Below are 18,014 nucleotides of genomic sequence, written 5' to 3' on the forward strand. Positions count from 1 at the left end.
AGCTGTGTGATCCAACCTCAGACCCCGAGAGGGGCCTCTGTCCCGGGATCCCCAGAGTGAGGAGGACCGTCAGCTGGCCTGTTTGTCCAGGGGCCTAACGACTGGGCCTGCAGTGCAGGATGGGAGGACGAAGGACATGAAGGAGGGGGCACAGAGAAGCAGACCTATGGGGCGGGGCCCTCTGAATCTCAGCCTCCAACCCTGTATCTATCTCATCCTCTCATTCCTTTCTCACCTGCAGGTCAAAACTCTCCCGCAGATGCCCGAGCCAAGCAAAGTACTAGGTGACTGCCGAGCACCCTCACCCGCCTTCCGAGAGATAAAGAAAGTGTTTCCCCTCATTTCTCTTTGTGATCCTTGACGGTTACTCTTGTGTGTGATCCTGTGGCTTAACTACTCGTCCCTCTCGTCCAGCACTTTTTCTAGTGCTTCTGGTCCCCATCCCCATTGCTCTGTACTCTTTTCTTTTTTCCTGTGCTGAGAATCTTGTTAGAAGCATGTGGCCTAACAAAAGTGGGGAAAAAACAAACAAAAAAACACACACAAAACCCCCAAGGAGATCCAAATTATTTTTTGGTGTACTTTGGCTTCCTTTTGTATGATAGGTCCCCATTATGACCACTGACATCTGTGCTACTGTCTTTGGATATCTCTGTCTGTTTTTCAAGACCCCATAATACTTCTTTCTTTTCTCTGTTTGGGATATAATTTTAACTTTTCTTGGGTGGCTTAGAGACTAAAGGAGGAGACATCTAGTCTTTTTAGAACCCGAGGGGAAAAATCTTACCCTTCCCCTTTCTGTTGCTTCTTGCCATGACTAATCCCTGAATTATCCGTTCAGGGAAACAAATGGTTGCAGTGAGCTTAGAGGTGGGAAAGGTGTATTCTCTGAAATTGGGGCTTATTTAGAACATAGCTATATAGTTTTAACATAGTGAAAGAGAGGAGAAGAGAGGGACTTTTCAGCAGATTTGGGACAGCGGCCGCTGTTGACTGTGTTAGAAGGGAAGAGCTAGGGCTGTTGCCAGTGGGTCTCACAGGCCTGGGGGCCTTGGCAGTGGTAGTCCAGAGGATGCCGGGGTTCCCTCACAGGAGGGCTCCTTGAGCGGTTTGTCTCACTGGGAGGGAGCCTCTTAGTAATGATGGTGACTCAGTTTGGAATTCCTGCCATGATGTCATACACAAATATCCCACCAGGAGGGAGTGTCTGCCTTCCTGGTGATGAACCTAATGGTCTTTGTCATCATCATGATTATGGGTAGGCCGGGCAGTGACCTTATGATGGTTGTAGCTCCCTTTGATCAGAGAAATGTAGCTCTAAGAATACACTTGAGCAGAGGAGCCTGCTGTACTGCAGTCCATGGGGTCACAAAGAGTCGGACATGACTAAGCAACTGAACAACAAAATACACTCAGAAGCCTCCCTCTGAATCCAGTGGCCATTTTCAGTGATCCTCGTCCAGTTGGAAATCCTGTCAGTGATACTTGTCTCCCTCCATGAACAAATAAATAAGCGAACGTGGTAGGCTTTGCTTTTTGGACCCCAGAATTATAACAGACTGGCTCGTACCACTGAAAGCAAAAGGACACCTGGGGGCAGAGAAGCAGTTCCACCTGAACCCTGGCCCCAGACATAGTTGGTTATCTTCTCTGGAAATCCTGCCAGAGGGGAGAGGAGCCCACAGCCTCCTGCTGTGACAGAACAGGCTCACCTGCTGCCAGAGGCCAGGGCAGAAGATGCGCCTCCTCTTCCAGCTGCAGTGAGTGTCCCAGGAATGAACAGGAGAGGAGCCTCCGGGTACTTCGGTTCCTTTCCAGTTGACTTGGGGATGTCCTCTACCATCCTTTCCCGCCCTTGCTCACACCTTTCTTTCACCATCCCCCAGGCAATCAGGAAAGTGTCTACTCACTCCCACTTTGTGGAGACCGGAGATCCCCAGTCTCGAGGGCACTGACTTTCAGGCAGCAAGGGGAAAGGCCCACGCGCTCCTCAGAACGGGTGCTGGGCAGGCGTGTCAGCACCCAGACAGTGGCCTCGCCTTCCTGTCGGGGCTCATCTTCTGGCTTCATTCATAACTGCTTTGCAAAGAGGAGGAAAAGGAAGTCACTGGAGAGCTGAACAAGAGAAAGAAGAGTAATCAAAGGCTATGGCCTTACCTGAAAAATTATTAAGAAAAACTGTAGTAGATTTTTAAACTTTCTTCCTCTGCTTAAATGAAACATAGGTCACTAACCCTAATGTTACTTGTTTTCTAAGTGGTACTTGAGACTTTAATGTAGTTAGAGGTTTCTTATCTAATGGGCACAATATGCCCTTCCAGTGTCTACTCAAACCCAGGGTCTGTTTGTGCTTAGAGACAGCTTCCTGGGCTGAAATTAAGTAATTTCAGGGAACAAAGATGAGATTCGAAGGTTAACGTGTAGAGTTAGGTCATGGATGCTGCTGCTGTTAAAGTCTGACAGGAGGACCCATGTCTGTGACTGAAGGAGGTGGGGGAAGCGGAGGGAGAGAGAAATCAAGTGACAGACTGACATGACTCATTTTTGCTTCTCACTTAAACAAAACTGACCGGGAAAGTCTTTGCTTTGGGATGTCAGATACGACGACAGGCTGAGATCAGAAGGCCTATTGAGGCGGTGGGGGCCGAGGCCATGGCTCACCTGTACAGCCCCCGCGGGGGCCCCTCTTCTCTAGGGGCCTGTTTTCAGATTAAAGCTGGAACAAGGGTTGATGTTCCCTTTCCAGGTAGGCCCATCTCCACTTTCAAGCTCTGAGGGCATTTATGTCAGGAATTATGAGGCTTTTGTGGATGAAAAGTGAAAGAACTCAAATCTTTAAGGAAGCTACCTTTTAAGGTAGTTTTTGGGTTTTCTTTTTCCCCTAATGCACTCTTTTAAGCAAGCAGAATAATAACAACAAAGCAAGGAAGAACACTCATACAGAGTAAGGAGAGATAAGTGCTATTTAAAAGTAACCATCTCCTCCCTGTGTCCTCCCTTCTCCTGTCAGAGCAAAAAGACGGCCCACGACTTCCACCAGACTGGTGTCCACACCCTCCTTGTCTCTGCGCCTGCCTGGGGGTCGGTCAGCTCCTGGGCTGGGCTCTGCGGGGTTAGCCAGCCCACGCATGGCCACCAGCGCGGGGAGGGGCAGCCTCTGGCAGCTGGGTGGGAACTTGAATTCCAGTCCATTTTTATAATGTGAGGAAAGTTGAGGGAAATGATTTCTCCCAAGAAACCACTACTTTTTTCCCCTTCAGCTGTATAGAACTTACACAACTGCTCACTTTCAGTGGGGTTTTTCAGCTCTTTTAAGATGAATCAGTTAAATCATTGCAAGATCTTTTGGTACCTAAAGTAAAAACGACTTCTCCTGGCACATATATCAAAGCAAAGACTTTGTTGCCTGCTGCTTGTTGTCTAATTTACAGGGATATTTAATTTTGTAAGGTATTTGTATATTTACACAGCTGTAATTAATTGCACATTGAACTGGAAAAGCACGGTGATGCGCTCGTAGCACCTGTCGGTACTTGGCACCCCTCATCCTGGTTCCACTCAGCTTCTCTATCAGGGCTTGTCCCTTTCTTGTTTGATGTGGGTCCTTTGTTTTTCCCTTTTGGTTCCCTTTTTAAAATGTGATTGTTAACCTGCTCTTTAAAAAGAAGAGACTAATCCTGCTGCTGCTCTCAGAAGGTTTGCTGAATGTATTTTCAATAGGACTCTAACTCCTGTGCACTACAGCTGTCCCCCGTGGCCTCTGATGCTTCACCAAGGTGTGGCTAGACCATGACTGTGTAGCGGGAACAGATCGGCTTGTGTTTCCTTAGTAAAACAGCTTGATCGGCTGAGAGACTCCCTGCTGCTGTTGTTCAAAAGGCCATTTATGAAACTTGTATTTGAGCCCCATCAAATCTTAGGAAAGCCTCTGATCGCTTACAGGAAGGAATCAGAGTTGATACAAATTTCATGTTACAGAGTCACAGCCAAATGGCCTGTGCTCAGATAGGAAGTCCTAGCTGAGGTTGGTCTCCTACCAAACCCTGGCTGTCGCGTGTTGTTTTCACGTCTTCGAGTTCATCCTTTTCATTTGCACATCCTGACATCAGTTCACCTGAGGAACCCAACAGCCTTCTATGAGTCGTCCCCAACTTGGTGGTTCTGAAGCATTTGTCCCGTGAGACTTTGGGTCTCGTCACCCTCGTGCACAACCACAAGACCCGTGAAGCATAAGTGGCCTTTTTGAACCAAGACTTTGCAAACTGATCTCTCCCCAGGGAAGGAGTTGAGCACATTAGCAACAATGTACATTATTAATTTCAGATTTTCATTTTCATGTTTTATTATGTAAATATGATCTGACGGTCGGAGCTTGAGTATACAGAATGTAAATATAGTTCTTGTATTTGTACTAATTCTGGTTCTTTTGCTGTATAGCCTTAGATGTGCAATGCCGACATTATCTAACTGTGTATGGTAACCTTGCATCACGGAACTATTAGTGAACGAGGTCATATTAATAAAGGTACAACCAGTGCATCAGAAGGCTCTTGATGTGCTTTTATTCTTGCACCCTTTGAAAGGTATTTACACAAAGATTTTTCTTGACTGGAAAAGATACTGCTCTTCTGGGAAAAACGTCACACTGCCATGACCTACACGTTCCTTTCTGAGAATTCCACACAACAGTTATTATGTAACTAGTGTGGTGCTGTTTCTTTGGAAGTACTTGCCTCCCAAGTATGGGAGTGGCTATTCTAGATGGAAGATTTGTCCCTTTTTTCTCTTGAGGCCTCTCTTTGTGAACATCTCAGTAAGTCTGTAGTGTGTGGTGTGGTAGTGATTCTGTGTGTAGTACAGTGGTTGGGATTTTCACTGTATCAGTTTAACAAGTTCCCGTTGTGAGCAGAACACGATCAGGGGCCACTGTCCCGGGTGTGTGGGGAGGAGTGGAAGCAGAGAGTTGAAGTGACATTCAGGTGAAAAGCATTGACTCAATTCACACGCATCCACCTGTGCCTGCGTGTGTCTGGATGCTGATGACTCAGCAGCGAACCAAACAGGCCTGGTACCCGTGGCCCTCCCATTCCGGTAACAGAAGATATTCGTTACACAAATTTTAAATGTTACAGAGCAAAGTAAAGCTGAATAAAATGTTAGAAGGGATGAGAGGGAAAGAGGCATCTTTTTAGATGTGTGGGCAGAGAAGGCCTCTGTTGGGAGATGACAGCAGCGTAGACTCAGAGTGAATAAATGGGTGAGCCATGCAAGGTGCATGTGTACTCAGTCGTGTCCAATGCTTTGTGACCCGTGGACTAGCCTGCCAGGCTCCTCTGTCCATGGGATTCTCCAGGCAAGAATACTGGAGTGGGTTGCCATTTCCTCCTCCAGGGCATCTTCCTGACCCAGGGATCGAACCTGTGTCTCCTGCATTGGCAGGTGAGTTCATTACCACTGCACCATCTGGGAAGCCCGAGCCATGCAAATCCCTGGGCACAGAGGTGGTCTCCAAGCAGGGGAAATAAGTACTTGACACAGCTGTGTCTTCAGAAGGTTCCAGAATAGGGAGGTGGCCCGGGTGGAGACAGGAAGTAATCAGGCCTGGGTGGTTTCAAGGGCTTAGGTAACCAATTTCATTAGAGTAAATAGGAACCAAGGGAGGGCTTTGAGAAGATACACCCCATGATCTTATTTGTGTGTGTTGTTTGTTTAAATCTTTAAAATATTTATTTGGCTGATCTGGTTGGGATTCTCAATCTTCGTTGCAGCACGCGGGCGGGTTGTTTCTTATGGCATGTGGGATCTAGTTCCCAGGCCAAGGATCGAACCCAGCCCCTCTTCATTAGGAGTAGGGAGTCTTAGCCATTGGACCACCAGGGAAATCCTTTATAATGTTCTTAAAAAGGCCATTCTGGAAAGCAGCCTGTGTGTGTAGAGACAGGAGCGTGTGGAGGAAGAGGGAGCACGTGGGAAGTTGTTGCCCTAGTGCTGATGGGGTGGGGATGGGGGGGTGGAGGCTTGGACTGAGAGCAGCAAATCTGGGGAGAAAGGGTCAGATTCAGGACATGTTATCCTGTTAGAACTTGGAGTTTGCTGAGTGACTGCATGTAGAGAAAGAAGGAAGGTAACTCCTGGGACGCATGCCTGAGCAAACAGGACAGACTGGCATTTCCCTGGGGTGAAGGAGGCTAGAGGAGAACGGTGGAGGGCGGTACTGAGCGGATGACTTGGCTGTGGCTTGTTCACTCTGAGACATAAGAGCTCCCACCTGCAAGTGTGCTCCCTGAGGCAGCTGAATGTACTCGTTGGATTCAGGGGGAGAGGTTGGGCTGGAGAGACGCATTTAGGAACTGTCACGTGAAGGTGACAATAAAGGCAAGACGGACTTCCCTGGCAGTCCAGTGGTTAAGAATCTGCCTTGCAATGCAGGGGACAAGGATTCAATTCCTGGTTGGGAAACTAAAATCCTACATGCCACAGGGCAACTAAGCCCAGCACCGCAATAAAGAACCCACAAGCTGCAACTGAGATCCGTCAAGGCCAAAAATAAGTAAATCAATAAAGGCAAGAGGTAAGGCAATCTGGGGAGTGAGAAGCTGGTGAGAATCAGGGCTCTGCGACCTGGGGCAGTCAGGAGAGGGGACGACAGCAAAGCCCAAGAGAAGTGGTCATGAAGAGGGCATGGTATTTGGTAACCAAGTTAAGGAAGTGTGTGAAGATGGAGGAAGTGACTGTGTCTGGGGCAGCTGACCAGTTAAAATAAGAACTGAGCATGACCACAGGTTTTGGCAACAAGGAGGAGGTTCTAAGAAGTTTGAGGGACCAGTGGAATGCCATCACTGCTTCCCAGTTTTAGAGCCAACTGACAAGGCAGAAGGACAATCAAAATTTCACCTTCATTACCATTAAAGCTGTGATTGGAGAATGCGGCTTAGGTCTGGGGTTTAATGGATTCCCAATCCTGAATGTCAGAGGGTGGGCTGCAGTGTGTCTTGAGCTTTAATGTGCACTAGACTCCCCAGTGGGTCGTACTAAATGCAGATTTGGATTGAGGAGGCCTGAGACCCTGCATGTCTCGTAAGTTTCTGTATCAGCTGAGAAGTTCCCTGATGGCAGCCGAGATTCCCAGAGACAAAATGGTTGGCTTGGCCATGCCAGGGGCTCCTTCCAAACTCGGGCAGTTTCATTTCTCTCTTGTGTGGGGCTGATGGAAGCAGGAATGATCTGGTAACAGAGTCACTTCACATGGGAGGAGAACTCAGTGGCGCCTCTGCTCAGGTGAGGTCGTCGGCAAGTAGAACGTGTTCTGAGTGGTGCCAAAGAGTCTAGCTGGAGTAGGTGCCAGGGAAAGTGGGAGGAGGGAAGGCTGAGTGAGTACAGTGGGGAGGGGGTGGGGGAGAGATGGGGTTACAGAGAAGTTTTTATTCTAAAGCAAGGTGATAGGCCAGCATGTGTGTCTGCTGATGGGAATGAATGCACTGGAAGAGAAACATGATGGGTGGTGTGAACCCCTGGATGTGGCCGTAGGGTTGGAACCGAGGCAAGAGGGGAAGTCAGACCCAGGTCCAGTGGGGAGCAGCACAGTTTATCCTAAGTGCTAGGAGGTGATGCCAAGTTGTGGGCAGCCCCCAGACAGACAGCTAATTGACAGAGCTGGAGTGGGTTGTCCTGGTCACTGGTTTTTCCTTGGACTCTGGTTCAACTGTAGGCCATGTCTTCCTGAACTCCACCGGACTTTTTGCTTGAACTGCATTAGTTTTTATAAAGTGGGTTGTCCCCTGCACTTGGCCTCATACAGGGTCTCGTGGCTGCCATGGTGCTCACAAAGCTGATGGCACAGAGCATCAGGAGGGTCTGTGGAACTGTGTCTGTTCATTGAATGCATCACTCCCACATCTGATTTTTCTTGGCATTCCACTTTCAATTTTAGAAACTTCTGGTCTCTGCATAGTCCTAAATCTTTAGCTTTTCAGAGCACATCACATGCTTACATTATTGCTTTTAGAATATATCAGTTCAGTTCAGTCACTCAGTTGTGTCCGACTCTTTGCAACCCCATGGACTGCAGCACTCCAGGCTTCCCTGTCTTTCACTGTCTCCTGGAGCTTGCTCAAACTCATGTCCATTGAGTCAGTGATGCCATCCAACCAGCTCATCCTCTGTCATCCTCTTCTCCTCCTGCCTTCAATCTTTCCCAGCATCAGGGTCTTTTCCAGTGAGTCAGTTCTTCACATCAGGTGGCCAAAGTATTGCAGCTTCAGCTTCAGCATCAGTCCTTCCAATGAATATTCAGGACTGATTTCCTTTAGGATTGACTGATTGAATCTTCTAGCAGTCCAAGGGACTCTCAAGAGTCTTCTCCAACAACACAGTTAAGAAGCATCAATTCTTCAGCACTCAGCTTTCTTTATGGTCCAGCTCTCACATCCATACATGGCTAATGGAAAAACCATAGTTTTGACTGGACAGACCTTTGTTGGCAAAGTAATGTCTCTGCTTTTTAATGTGCTGTCTAGATTTGTCATAGCTTTTCTTCCAAGAAGCAAGTATCTTTTAATTTCATGGCTGCAGTCACCATCTGCAGTGATTTTCGAGCCCAAGAAAATACAGTGTCTGGGTTTTTTAAAAAATCACACTTTCTTTCTACCTACTGTGTAAGCAAGCCATTTGAGATCAGCTGTGGGGATTATACAGCAAGTGAGAGACCATATAATCAAAGCCACCCCAACTAGTATGTGACTGACATACCCTCTTATGTAAGTAAGTCAAGAAAAGGATTCGACCTGGGGAGGTTTGCATGAAAGGGTTATTTCTGTAGAATTTCTGCTTAGACTTTGATTTGGGATTTGGGGAGTTAGGGCAAGGCAAAAAAATTTGATAAGATAAAAAGTGAGTTAACCTTGAGCATTATAAGCCAAGAATTTGAGGGTTTTCTAAAAACTAAAGGTCAGCCTGGAGCCATGACCCAGTCATCCTGGATCTACCCCCTTTATCTTAGGGGAGACTTGGCTTTCTCCCAGCCCTGCTCTCTTTAAACCAGTCTGCAATGGTTTTCCAACCATATTGGGAAGCAGTTTTTTTTTTTTTTTTTTTTTGCTGGTTGTTAGCACTTTAACAAAGACATGAGAGGCTGTGTAGCACATACCATTAATAATAGAAGAAAAACTGATCGGCAGTTTAATACGATGTTTAACATGTTTGCCTAAAATGATACTTTGCAGCAGTAACTTGGGTGTGTCCAGATGTTCAGTCACATTGACTCAGCATAATTTCTCCCTTGCTAAATCTCAGACTAGAGCAATCAATTTTTTTTCCTGCAGCAAAATCTGATAGTAGGTTTTCTTTGTAACGGAGCCTCACAGAAAAAGGAAATAGTTGCAAAAAAGTTGAAAGGTCTGAGAGGCATGAAGGCCCTCTTGAAGAAAGCACTTAACAGTTGTGTTAAGTTCTCCCTTGTAAAATTATTACAAGTGTTATTTGTTTCCCAAAAATAGTCATTGAAAGTTCAATTTACCTTTCCACTTTAAGTGAACTACATGTCTAACATACAGATACACCCAGTTTCTCTGTGGCAGTATGTCTCTGTGAATTTGCTTAAGTATGGGTTGCTTGTCTGATTAGGAAAGAGTGCTGGGCTCTGCTCTAGCAGACTTGGGTTAAAGTTCAGTTCTGCCACAAATTAGCTGAGAAAGTCAACTTCCCTGAGCTGAGTTTCTTATTTCAAATTAGACAATATTAACTGGTATCTTGAAATCATACAGCATTGGAAATTCTCAAGGAATTTTCATGTTGTTTTTCAGTTGCTCAGTTGTATCCAACTCTCTGCAACCCTATGAACTGCAGCACGCCATACTCCAGTGCACTTCACTATTTCCTAGAGTTTGCTCAGACTCATGTCTATTGAGTCAATGATGCTATCTAACCATCTCATCCTCTGCCGCCCCCTTCTCCCTTTGCCTTCAATCTTTGCCAGTATCAGGGTCTTTTTCCAATGAGTTGACTCTTTGCATCAGGTGGCCAAGTTATTGGAGCTTCAGCTTCAGCATCAATCCTTCCAATGAACATTCAAGATTGATTTCCCTTAGGACTGACTGGTTTGAGACCCTTTAGATTCACTTTCACACACTGGAGAAGGAAATGGCAACCCACTCCAGTGTTCTTGCCTGGAGAATCCCAGGGATGGGGGAGCCTGGTGGGCTTCCATCTATGGGGTCGCACAGAGTCGGACACGACTGAAGTGACTTAGTAGCAGCAGTAGCAGCAGATTCAAAGACACAGATAGTTCGAAAAATTTACCACATAAGCAGTAATCACAGGAGAGCTTTAAAGGCTATGTTAGCACCTGTCAAAGCTGACTTTTAAGGCTTCCATGGTGGCACAGTGGTAATTAATCCACCTGCCAATGCAGGAGACATGGGTTCGATCCCTGGTCCAGGAATATCCCACATGCCATGGAGCAACTAAACCTGTCCTCCACATCTACTGAGCCTGTGCCCTAGAGCCCAGGAGTGGCAACAAGAGAAGCCCCTGCAATGAGAAACCCACACACCACAACTAGAGAATAGCCCTCACAACAGTGCAACCCAGCACAGCCGCCCCCTCAAAAAAAACTGACTTTAAGGCAAGAAATATTAGAAACAAAGAATATTTCATGTTGATAAGGGGGGTCAACACGTCAGGAAGTTATAACCATTATAAATATATATGGATCTAGCTTCAGAAGCAAAATCTTATAGAACTTAAAGAGTTAAAATACATGAGGTAAATCTTAACAGAAAACAGAAATAGCTGAAAATTCACAATTAAAATTCTCAACAAATCAGGACTAGAGGAGAAATCCCTCAGCCTATGAAAAACAGGCAACTATGAAAAACCTAAAAGAACATACTTAACAGTGAAAAACTGAATGCTTTCCCTCTAAGACGGGGAACAAGGCAAGTATGTCTCCTTTCACCACTTCAACATAGTACTTGAGACTGTAGCCACTACAACAGGCAAAGAAAAGGTGTTCAGATATGAAAGAAGTAAAATTGTGTTTATTAAAAGATGAGATGCTTGCAGATGACAAAGTCTCCAGACAGAAGATCAACGTACAAATATTAGTTGTGTTTTGTATGAATAATAAACAGTCTGAAAATGAGATTAGAAAAATTTCACCTACAGTAAGAGCAAAAATTGTATTTGGAATACATCTAATGAAAGAAGCAAAGACTACACTCAGACTACAAAACACTGCTGAAGCAAAGAAGATCTAAGTCAATGGAGATGGCAACTCTTCCAAATAATCCATAGCTTCAGTACCCTCTCTAAAATCCTAGGGGCATTTTGTATAGAAATCAACAAACTGACTTTAAAATTTATACGGAAGTTCCAAATGACCTAGAATTAAAAACTGTTAAGGTCATAAAAACAAAAAACAAGAAAAGACCAGAAAGTGTCATAACCCAGAGGAACTAAGGAGACATGGTGACATAATGTTCTGAATAGAAGCAGAACAGAAGAAATGCGTTATTGGAAAAATTGTACTTCTTTTTCAAAAATACTTGTTTGTCTGCACGGAGTCTTAGTTGTGGGAAGCAGGATCTTTAGTTGCAGCTTTTGGGCTCTAGCTCGCTGACCAGGAATCGAACCTGGGCCTCCTGCATTGGGACTGCCAAGTCTTAGTCACTGAACCACCAGGCAAGTCCCCAGATCGAACAAGCAAAGGGTCTGATGGATGTCTTTAAAAAAAAAAAACTCACTAAAGAAGATACGTGAATAGTTAATAAGCACTTGAAAATGTCTTCAACTTTATTACTCATTCAGTTCAGTTCAGTCGCTCAGTCATGTCCGACTCTTAGTGACCCCATGAATCACTGTCCTCCCTGTCCATCACCAACTCCCAGAGTTCACTCAAACCCATGTCCATCAAGTCGGTGATGCCATCCAGCCATCTCATTCTCTATTGTCCCCTTCTCCTCCTGCCCCCAATCCCTCCCAGCAGAAATGCAAATTAAAACCACAAGGAGATACTATCTGAAACCCACTAGGATGGCTGTAGTCAAAAGACAGTATCAAGTGTTGGCAAGGATATGGAGAAATTAGAAGCTTCATGTTCTGCGGGAAATGGTAGCGCCACTTCAAAAATAGTTCAGCACTTCTTAAAAAGTCAAACATACACTCAGCATATAACCCAGCAATTTCACTCCCAAGCATCTACCAAAGTGAAAACATATGGCCACGCAATGATTTGTGCATGAATGTTCAAAACAGAATTATTTATTCTTTATTGCCCAAACCAGAAAAATCCAAATAGCCAACAGATAAAGGGATAAACAAATTATGCACAATGGGATATGGCTCAGCAATAAAAAGGGATGTACTACTCTGGCGGCGCAGACGTGAGAGACGCCGGCCCCGGCGCAATCGATCAGGCAAAGAGGCACGGCTGAGAGGAGCTACCCCACGCCTGAGGCCAGGGCCAGGGGCCGAGAGGAGCTGCCCCACGTCCAACAGGATGTGGCTGCGCGGGCACAGGAGGGCCGAGAGGATCTACTCCACGTTCAAGGTCAGGAGGGGCGGCCTTGAGGAGATACCCCTCATCCAAGGTAAGGTACAGCGGCTGCACTTTGCTGGAGTGGCTGTGAAGAGATTTTCCACGACCAAGGTAAGAGAAACCCAAATAAGACAGTAGGTATTGGGAGGGGGCATCAGAGGGCAGACACACTGAAATCATAATCACAGGAAACTAGTAGATCTGATCACATGGACCACAGCTGAATGTGGTCCACTGGAGAAGGGAATGGCAAACCACTTCAGTATACTTGCCTTGAGAACCCCATGAACAGTATCAAAAGGCAAAATGATAGGATACTAAATGAGGAATTCCCCAGGTCGGTAGGTGCCCAGTATGCTACTGGAGATCAGTGGAGAAGTAACTCTAGAAGGAATAAAGGGATGGAGCACCTCATGCAACGAGTTGACTCACTGGAAAAGACTCTGATGCTGGGAAGGGTTGGGGGCAGGAGGAGAAGGGGACGACCAAGAATTAGATGGCTGGATGGCATCACCGACTCTGTGGACATGAGTTGGGTGAACTCCGGGAGTTGGTGATGGACAGGGAGGCCTGGCGTGCTGTGAGTCATGGGGTCGTGGAGAGTCGGACATGACTGAGCGACTGAACTGAACTCTGTAAATACAATAACATGGATAAGCCTCAAAAACATGCTAAGTGAAAGAAGCCAATAACAAAAATTACATATTATTCCATATTTCTGAGAATAAGCAAAACCATACAGATATTAAGTAGATCACATGTTTCTGGGGCTGGGGAGGGAGCAGAGATGGACTCCAAAGTCATTTTGGGGGTGTTGGAACTTCTGGGGGTGATGGAAGTGTTCTCAAAAGGATTGTGGTGATAGTTATACAACAGTATAAATTAACTAAAAATCATCCAACTGTACATTTTTATAATGGGTTAATTGGCTTGCATATAAATTATACTTCAATAAATCTATTTTTGAAGTGCAGTACTATGAAGAAGTGATAATATCATTTTACAGTAGGTTGCCAATAAAATGGCAACCCACTCCACTGTTCTTGCCTGGAGAATCCCAGGGATGGGGGAGCCTGGTGGGCTTCCGTCTATGGGGTCACACAGAGTCGGACACGACTGAGGTGACTTAGCAGCAGCAGCAGCCAATATGTCATTCAAGCCAGAACAATTGTGAGAAATGAAAGTGATTTCTGTGAAAACTATGTAAGAAAACAGGTGTGAAAACGACTGTCCCAGACTGACGGGCTTGAATGGTGCCCCTTTTATAAAACTGTCATTCAGCAGCAACCGTTAGTGACCATCTGTTACATACAAGGCATAGGAACATGATAGAAACACACTTAGGAATGAGACAGACATGGTCCCTGGCCTCTTGGATGAATGGTACAGTAACGGAGATGGAAGTGAAGGCAGGCTGCGGCAAGCACTGTTCCCACAGGCACATGGTGTCTTAAGTCGTCCTGGGGAAAAAAGAGAGGAACCCGTGAGCCACGACTGGAAGGTGGCGGGAGGTAGCAAGGACAAGAGCAGGCTAAGCAGCAACTCAGGCCCTTCTCTGGATCCAGAAAGTAATTCAGTGTCTGGAACACAGCCTAAAAGAAGAGGACAGAAGTTAGTCCTTGTCTCACACTGTCGTGTATTGGGAGGGGAGGGGGGAAAGATGGCAGTCCTTGCTTGAATTTGAAAGTACAATTTATTATCTGGGCTGGAGATCTAGCAGAGAAAGGGCTGTGTTCACCTCCCTGGTTAGTGTGAAGGGCTTCCCTGGTAGTTCAGATGGCAAAGAATCTGCCTACAGTGCAGGAGACATGGGTTTCATCCCCAGGTCAGGAAGATCTCCTGGAGGAGGGCATGGCTACCCTCTCTAGTATTCTTGCCTAGAGAATTTCATGCAGAGGAGCCTGGTGGCCTACAGTCCGTGGGGTCGCAGAGAGTTGGTCACGACTGAGCAACTAAGTCGGTCACATTGGTATGTTCCAGACAATTGGGATCCTCTGGGGAGAAAAAAGCACTTTTAATAGGATGTGCTGGGACTTCCCTGGTGGTCCAGTGGCTAAGACTCTGCACTCCCAATGCAGGGAGCCCAGGTTCAATCCCTGGTCAGAGAAATAGATCCCACATGCCACAACTAAGAGTTTGCCTGCCCCAACTAAAGATCCTGTGTGCCGCAGTGAAGGTAGACGATCCTGTGTGCTGCAGCTAAGATCCAGTACAGCCAATAAATGAAATTAAAATAAAAGGGGGAGGGATGCTGGTGCCTCCTAAAGGGGTGTAGAACTGAGGTAATGATTATGGGGAAAAGGAGGAGATGCCTGGAATGATGTGTTTGGATTGGAAAAACCGATGTTGTAAAATGCATGGGCGTGTCATTGTCAAGTGGGAATATTTTCTACAGCAAACAATTCAAGTAACAGACCACTTTCTCACCTGATGGGTTTGATCTGTGAGAGCATGGCAAGAAGCTGCAAAAGTGTTTTTCTACCCCTCTCTCCCCAGAAGCTTTCACAAGAAAGCTGAGAGCAATTTTTAAATTCAGTCCTATTTTCCACTGTGGTTTATGTCTCTCCTTTCTGAGACTCTTTCATAACAAAGGGAGAAACGAGATGTGAGTTCTAAGTACCAGACGCAAGTCCAGTGGGCTTCATTTAACCCTAGTGCTACCCTGTGAGATCTTGTCAATCCTGTTTCACACTTGAGGAAACTCTAAGATTTGCTAACTTGCCCCAGTTGCACAGCTAGAAAGAACTGGAACTGGAGCCAGCTAAGGTCAGAGTGTCACCAAAACCTATTGCTTTTCCTTCTCTAGCCAGCTGCTGCTGCTGCTGCTGCTAAGTCACTTCAGTTGTGTCCGACTCTGTGTGACCCCACAGACGGAAGCCCACTAGGCTCCCCCGTCCCTGGGATTCTCCAGGCAAGAACACTGGAGTGGGTTGCCATTTCCTTCTCCAATGTGTGAAAGTGAAAGTGAAGTCGCTCAGTCATGTCCGACCCTTAGCGACCCCACGGACTGCAGCCTACCAGGCTCCTCCATCCATGGGATTTTCCAGGCAAGAGTACTGGGGTGGCTTGCCATTGTAAGGATCAGTATTAACCCTGTGACACCACTGCTTAATCTCACAATCAATGAACCAGAGGGTTGTGCACCACTGATCACAGGTCCTGCCACTCCCTCCCTCCCTCCCTTCCCCTGGGCCTTTAAAAATAAAATGCTGAAACCCTCTAGAGAGTTGGGGTATTCAAGCAGAAGCCACACCCATTCTCCTTGCACTGGGGCCTTTCCCATAAAGGCTGTCCTTTTCTTCGTCACAAGCTGGGGTGGGAAGACTGGCTTCACTGCACTCATGTGAGATCTTAGTTTCCAACCTGCGCCCCCTGCAGTGGAAGATGGAAGTCTTAGCCACTGGACCACCAGGAGAGTCCACTGTGGCTCAGATGGTAAAGAATCAGCTTGCAATGCAGGAGACTGGGGTTTGATCCCTGGGTCGGGAAGATTCCCTGGAGAAGGAAATGACAACCTACTTCAGTAATCTTGCCTGGAGAAGTTCATGGACAGTGGAGCCTGGCAGGCTACAGTCCATGGGTCTCAAAGAGTCAGACACAACTGAGTAACAAACACCAGGGAAGTTCCAGAAGTGGTATATTCTTAAAACAACATGGGGAAAATATAAGTAGGATGTGAAAAGCTAATAGAATAAACAGACAAAGCTCTAAACTTTATTTCACAATGCTACATCGTATCTGAATTCCTCTAAAAACCCTCACTTGTTCACAAATTAGCCCCCAATTTTCTAGCTGCAGTCAGTCCAAAAGAAAGTCTGGATTAGACTAAGAGAAAAGTTGAGGCAGTTTCAAAAGGAGGATAGTCAGCATTTATAATGGCTTCCCACCAGTCAGACTAGTGGGCAGGCTCCAAGAAAGACATTTTGGATCATTCGAGAAACCATCTGATCTGATTTCTGGGACAACAGGCTCCCCAACCACTGAGGCGGTCTCCTGATTCCAGGTTTCACTGAGCAGGACTTGGAGAGCACCCAGTCCATCCCGCCAGGTAGTTCTACTGTCTCACTGTGAGACTCAGCGAGTCTCGGCTCTCCGAGCCCCAATTTCCTCCTTCTGGTTCTCACACTTGTTGATGTCAGGACAACTTTATACTCCTAAAAATTATTGAAGACACAACAAGCTCTTGTTTAGGTTATGTCTATTAATATTTACCATTAAAAAAAAAAGAAACCTTGGAATAACAATTTCCCAAAACTAAAGGAAATGTAGTGAGATGAGCAGTGCGTGTGTGCTCAGCTGTGTCCAACTCTTTTGTGACCCCCATGGACTGTATGTAGCCCGCCAGACTCCTCTGTCCATGGGATTTCCCAGACAGAAATACTGGAGTGGGTTGCCATTCTCTTCGCCAGGGGATCTGTCTCGCCAAACCCCTGTCTCCTGCGGAGATGAATGGTATTGTTTGACAGCTTTTTAAATCTAACGAACACCCTGCTTCATACAGCTTAAGACAGATGGATTCTCATATCTGTTTCTACATTGAATCTGGTCTGTGTTACATGTGATGCAGCCCCGAGGGAAACTCCACGGTACACTTGTGAGAGAAAGAGAATGAAGAAGGCAAGTAATACCAGGAAATAGCTTTGTCCCCACTTCCCTGGAAAGGGTCTCAAGGACTTCCAGAGGTCCTGATCACTCTTTGAGAATTCTTTCCCCCAGCACTCAGAATCACCAGGGGGTCTTGACAAAATGCACATTTCCTGGCCTATCCCAGACCTGTGGTCTCAGAATTCACATTGAACAAGCTCCCATGAGGGACTTCCATGGTTATCAAGTGGTTAAAGAATCTTCCTTCCAATGTGGGGGATGCAGGTTCGATCCCTGGTTGGGAATTAAGATGCCACATGCTGTGGGGCAGCTAAGCCTGCAGCACTGCAATTAAAGAGAAGCCTGAACGCCGCAACAAAGCTTTGATGAGCCAATAAATAGCACTGGAGTTCGGGGACGCTGGGCTGAAAGAGCTCCAAGATTCTGACCAGCTGGTTCATCTAAAGCTACCAAATCCCCCGTTTGGGTAGAAATGGGATTAAGGCTCAGGTCTTAGTGCAGGGCTCACTGTGGCAGTCAGCTTGCATGCTCTGGTTTGCCTGGCTTATCAGTTCATATATCCCTAGTCACTTCCTTCCCATTCAGGGTAGCGCTGAGGGCAGCTGGGCACCTTGCTTATAGCTTTAAAATAAATACGAGGCTTGCTTACAGCTATATTCTGCACCCATAGAAGCAAAAAGGGACCCATGGGCAGGGACTGCTCTTGCCCTCAGGAAGAAGTTCTGTGCTAAGCTTGGCCCCACCTAGACATCTGTGCGTGAGTCAACCACAGTCCATGAAGGTCGTGCCTGCCAGGCAACAGGAGAGTAAAAAGAAAAGAAAAATTGTACACTAAGAAGTGTAATAAGGCCTGGCCGGTGCAAAACAGGCAAAT

The 18,014-nt window shown here is 46.3% G+C and overlaps 1 protein-coding gene across 6 annotated transcripts in view; it reads left to right on the forward strand.

Annotated features, from left to right (window-relative positions):
• The window catches only part of KIF1B (kinesin family member 1B), a 154,637-nt gene extending 150,092 nt beyond the window's left edge, over positions 1 to 4,545 (forward strand). For 5 of the 6 annotated variants that reach the window (XM_088845438.1, XM_055419532.2, XM_055419533.2 and 2 more), the window contains one exon: positions 242 to 4,545. In XM_088845438.1, coding sequence (XP_088701564.1) covers positions 242 to 284 — 43 coding nt within the window. In that variant the 3' untranslated portion in view covers positions 285 to 4,545. The remainder of the gene's footprint in view (positions 1 to 241) is intronic. The other variant, XM_055419531.2, reaches the window with a different exon arrangement.
• Positions 4,546 to 18,014: the final 13,469 nt, after the last annotated feature.

This window comes from Moschus berezovskii, chromosome 17 (genome assembly GCF_049115385.1).
Source record: "Moschus berezovskii isolate FMDL1 chromosome 17, NW_MosBer_1.0, whole genome shotgun sequence".
NCBI classification, from domain to species: domain Eukaryota; kingdom Metazoa; phylum Chordata; class Mammalia; order Artiodactyla; family Moschidae; genus Moschus; species Moschus berezovskii.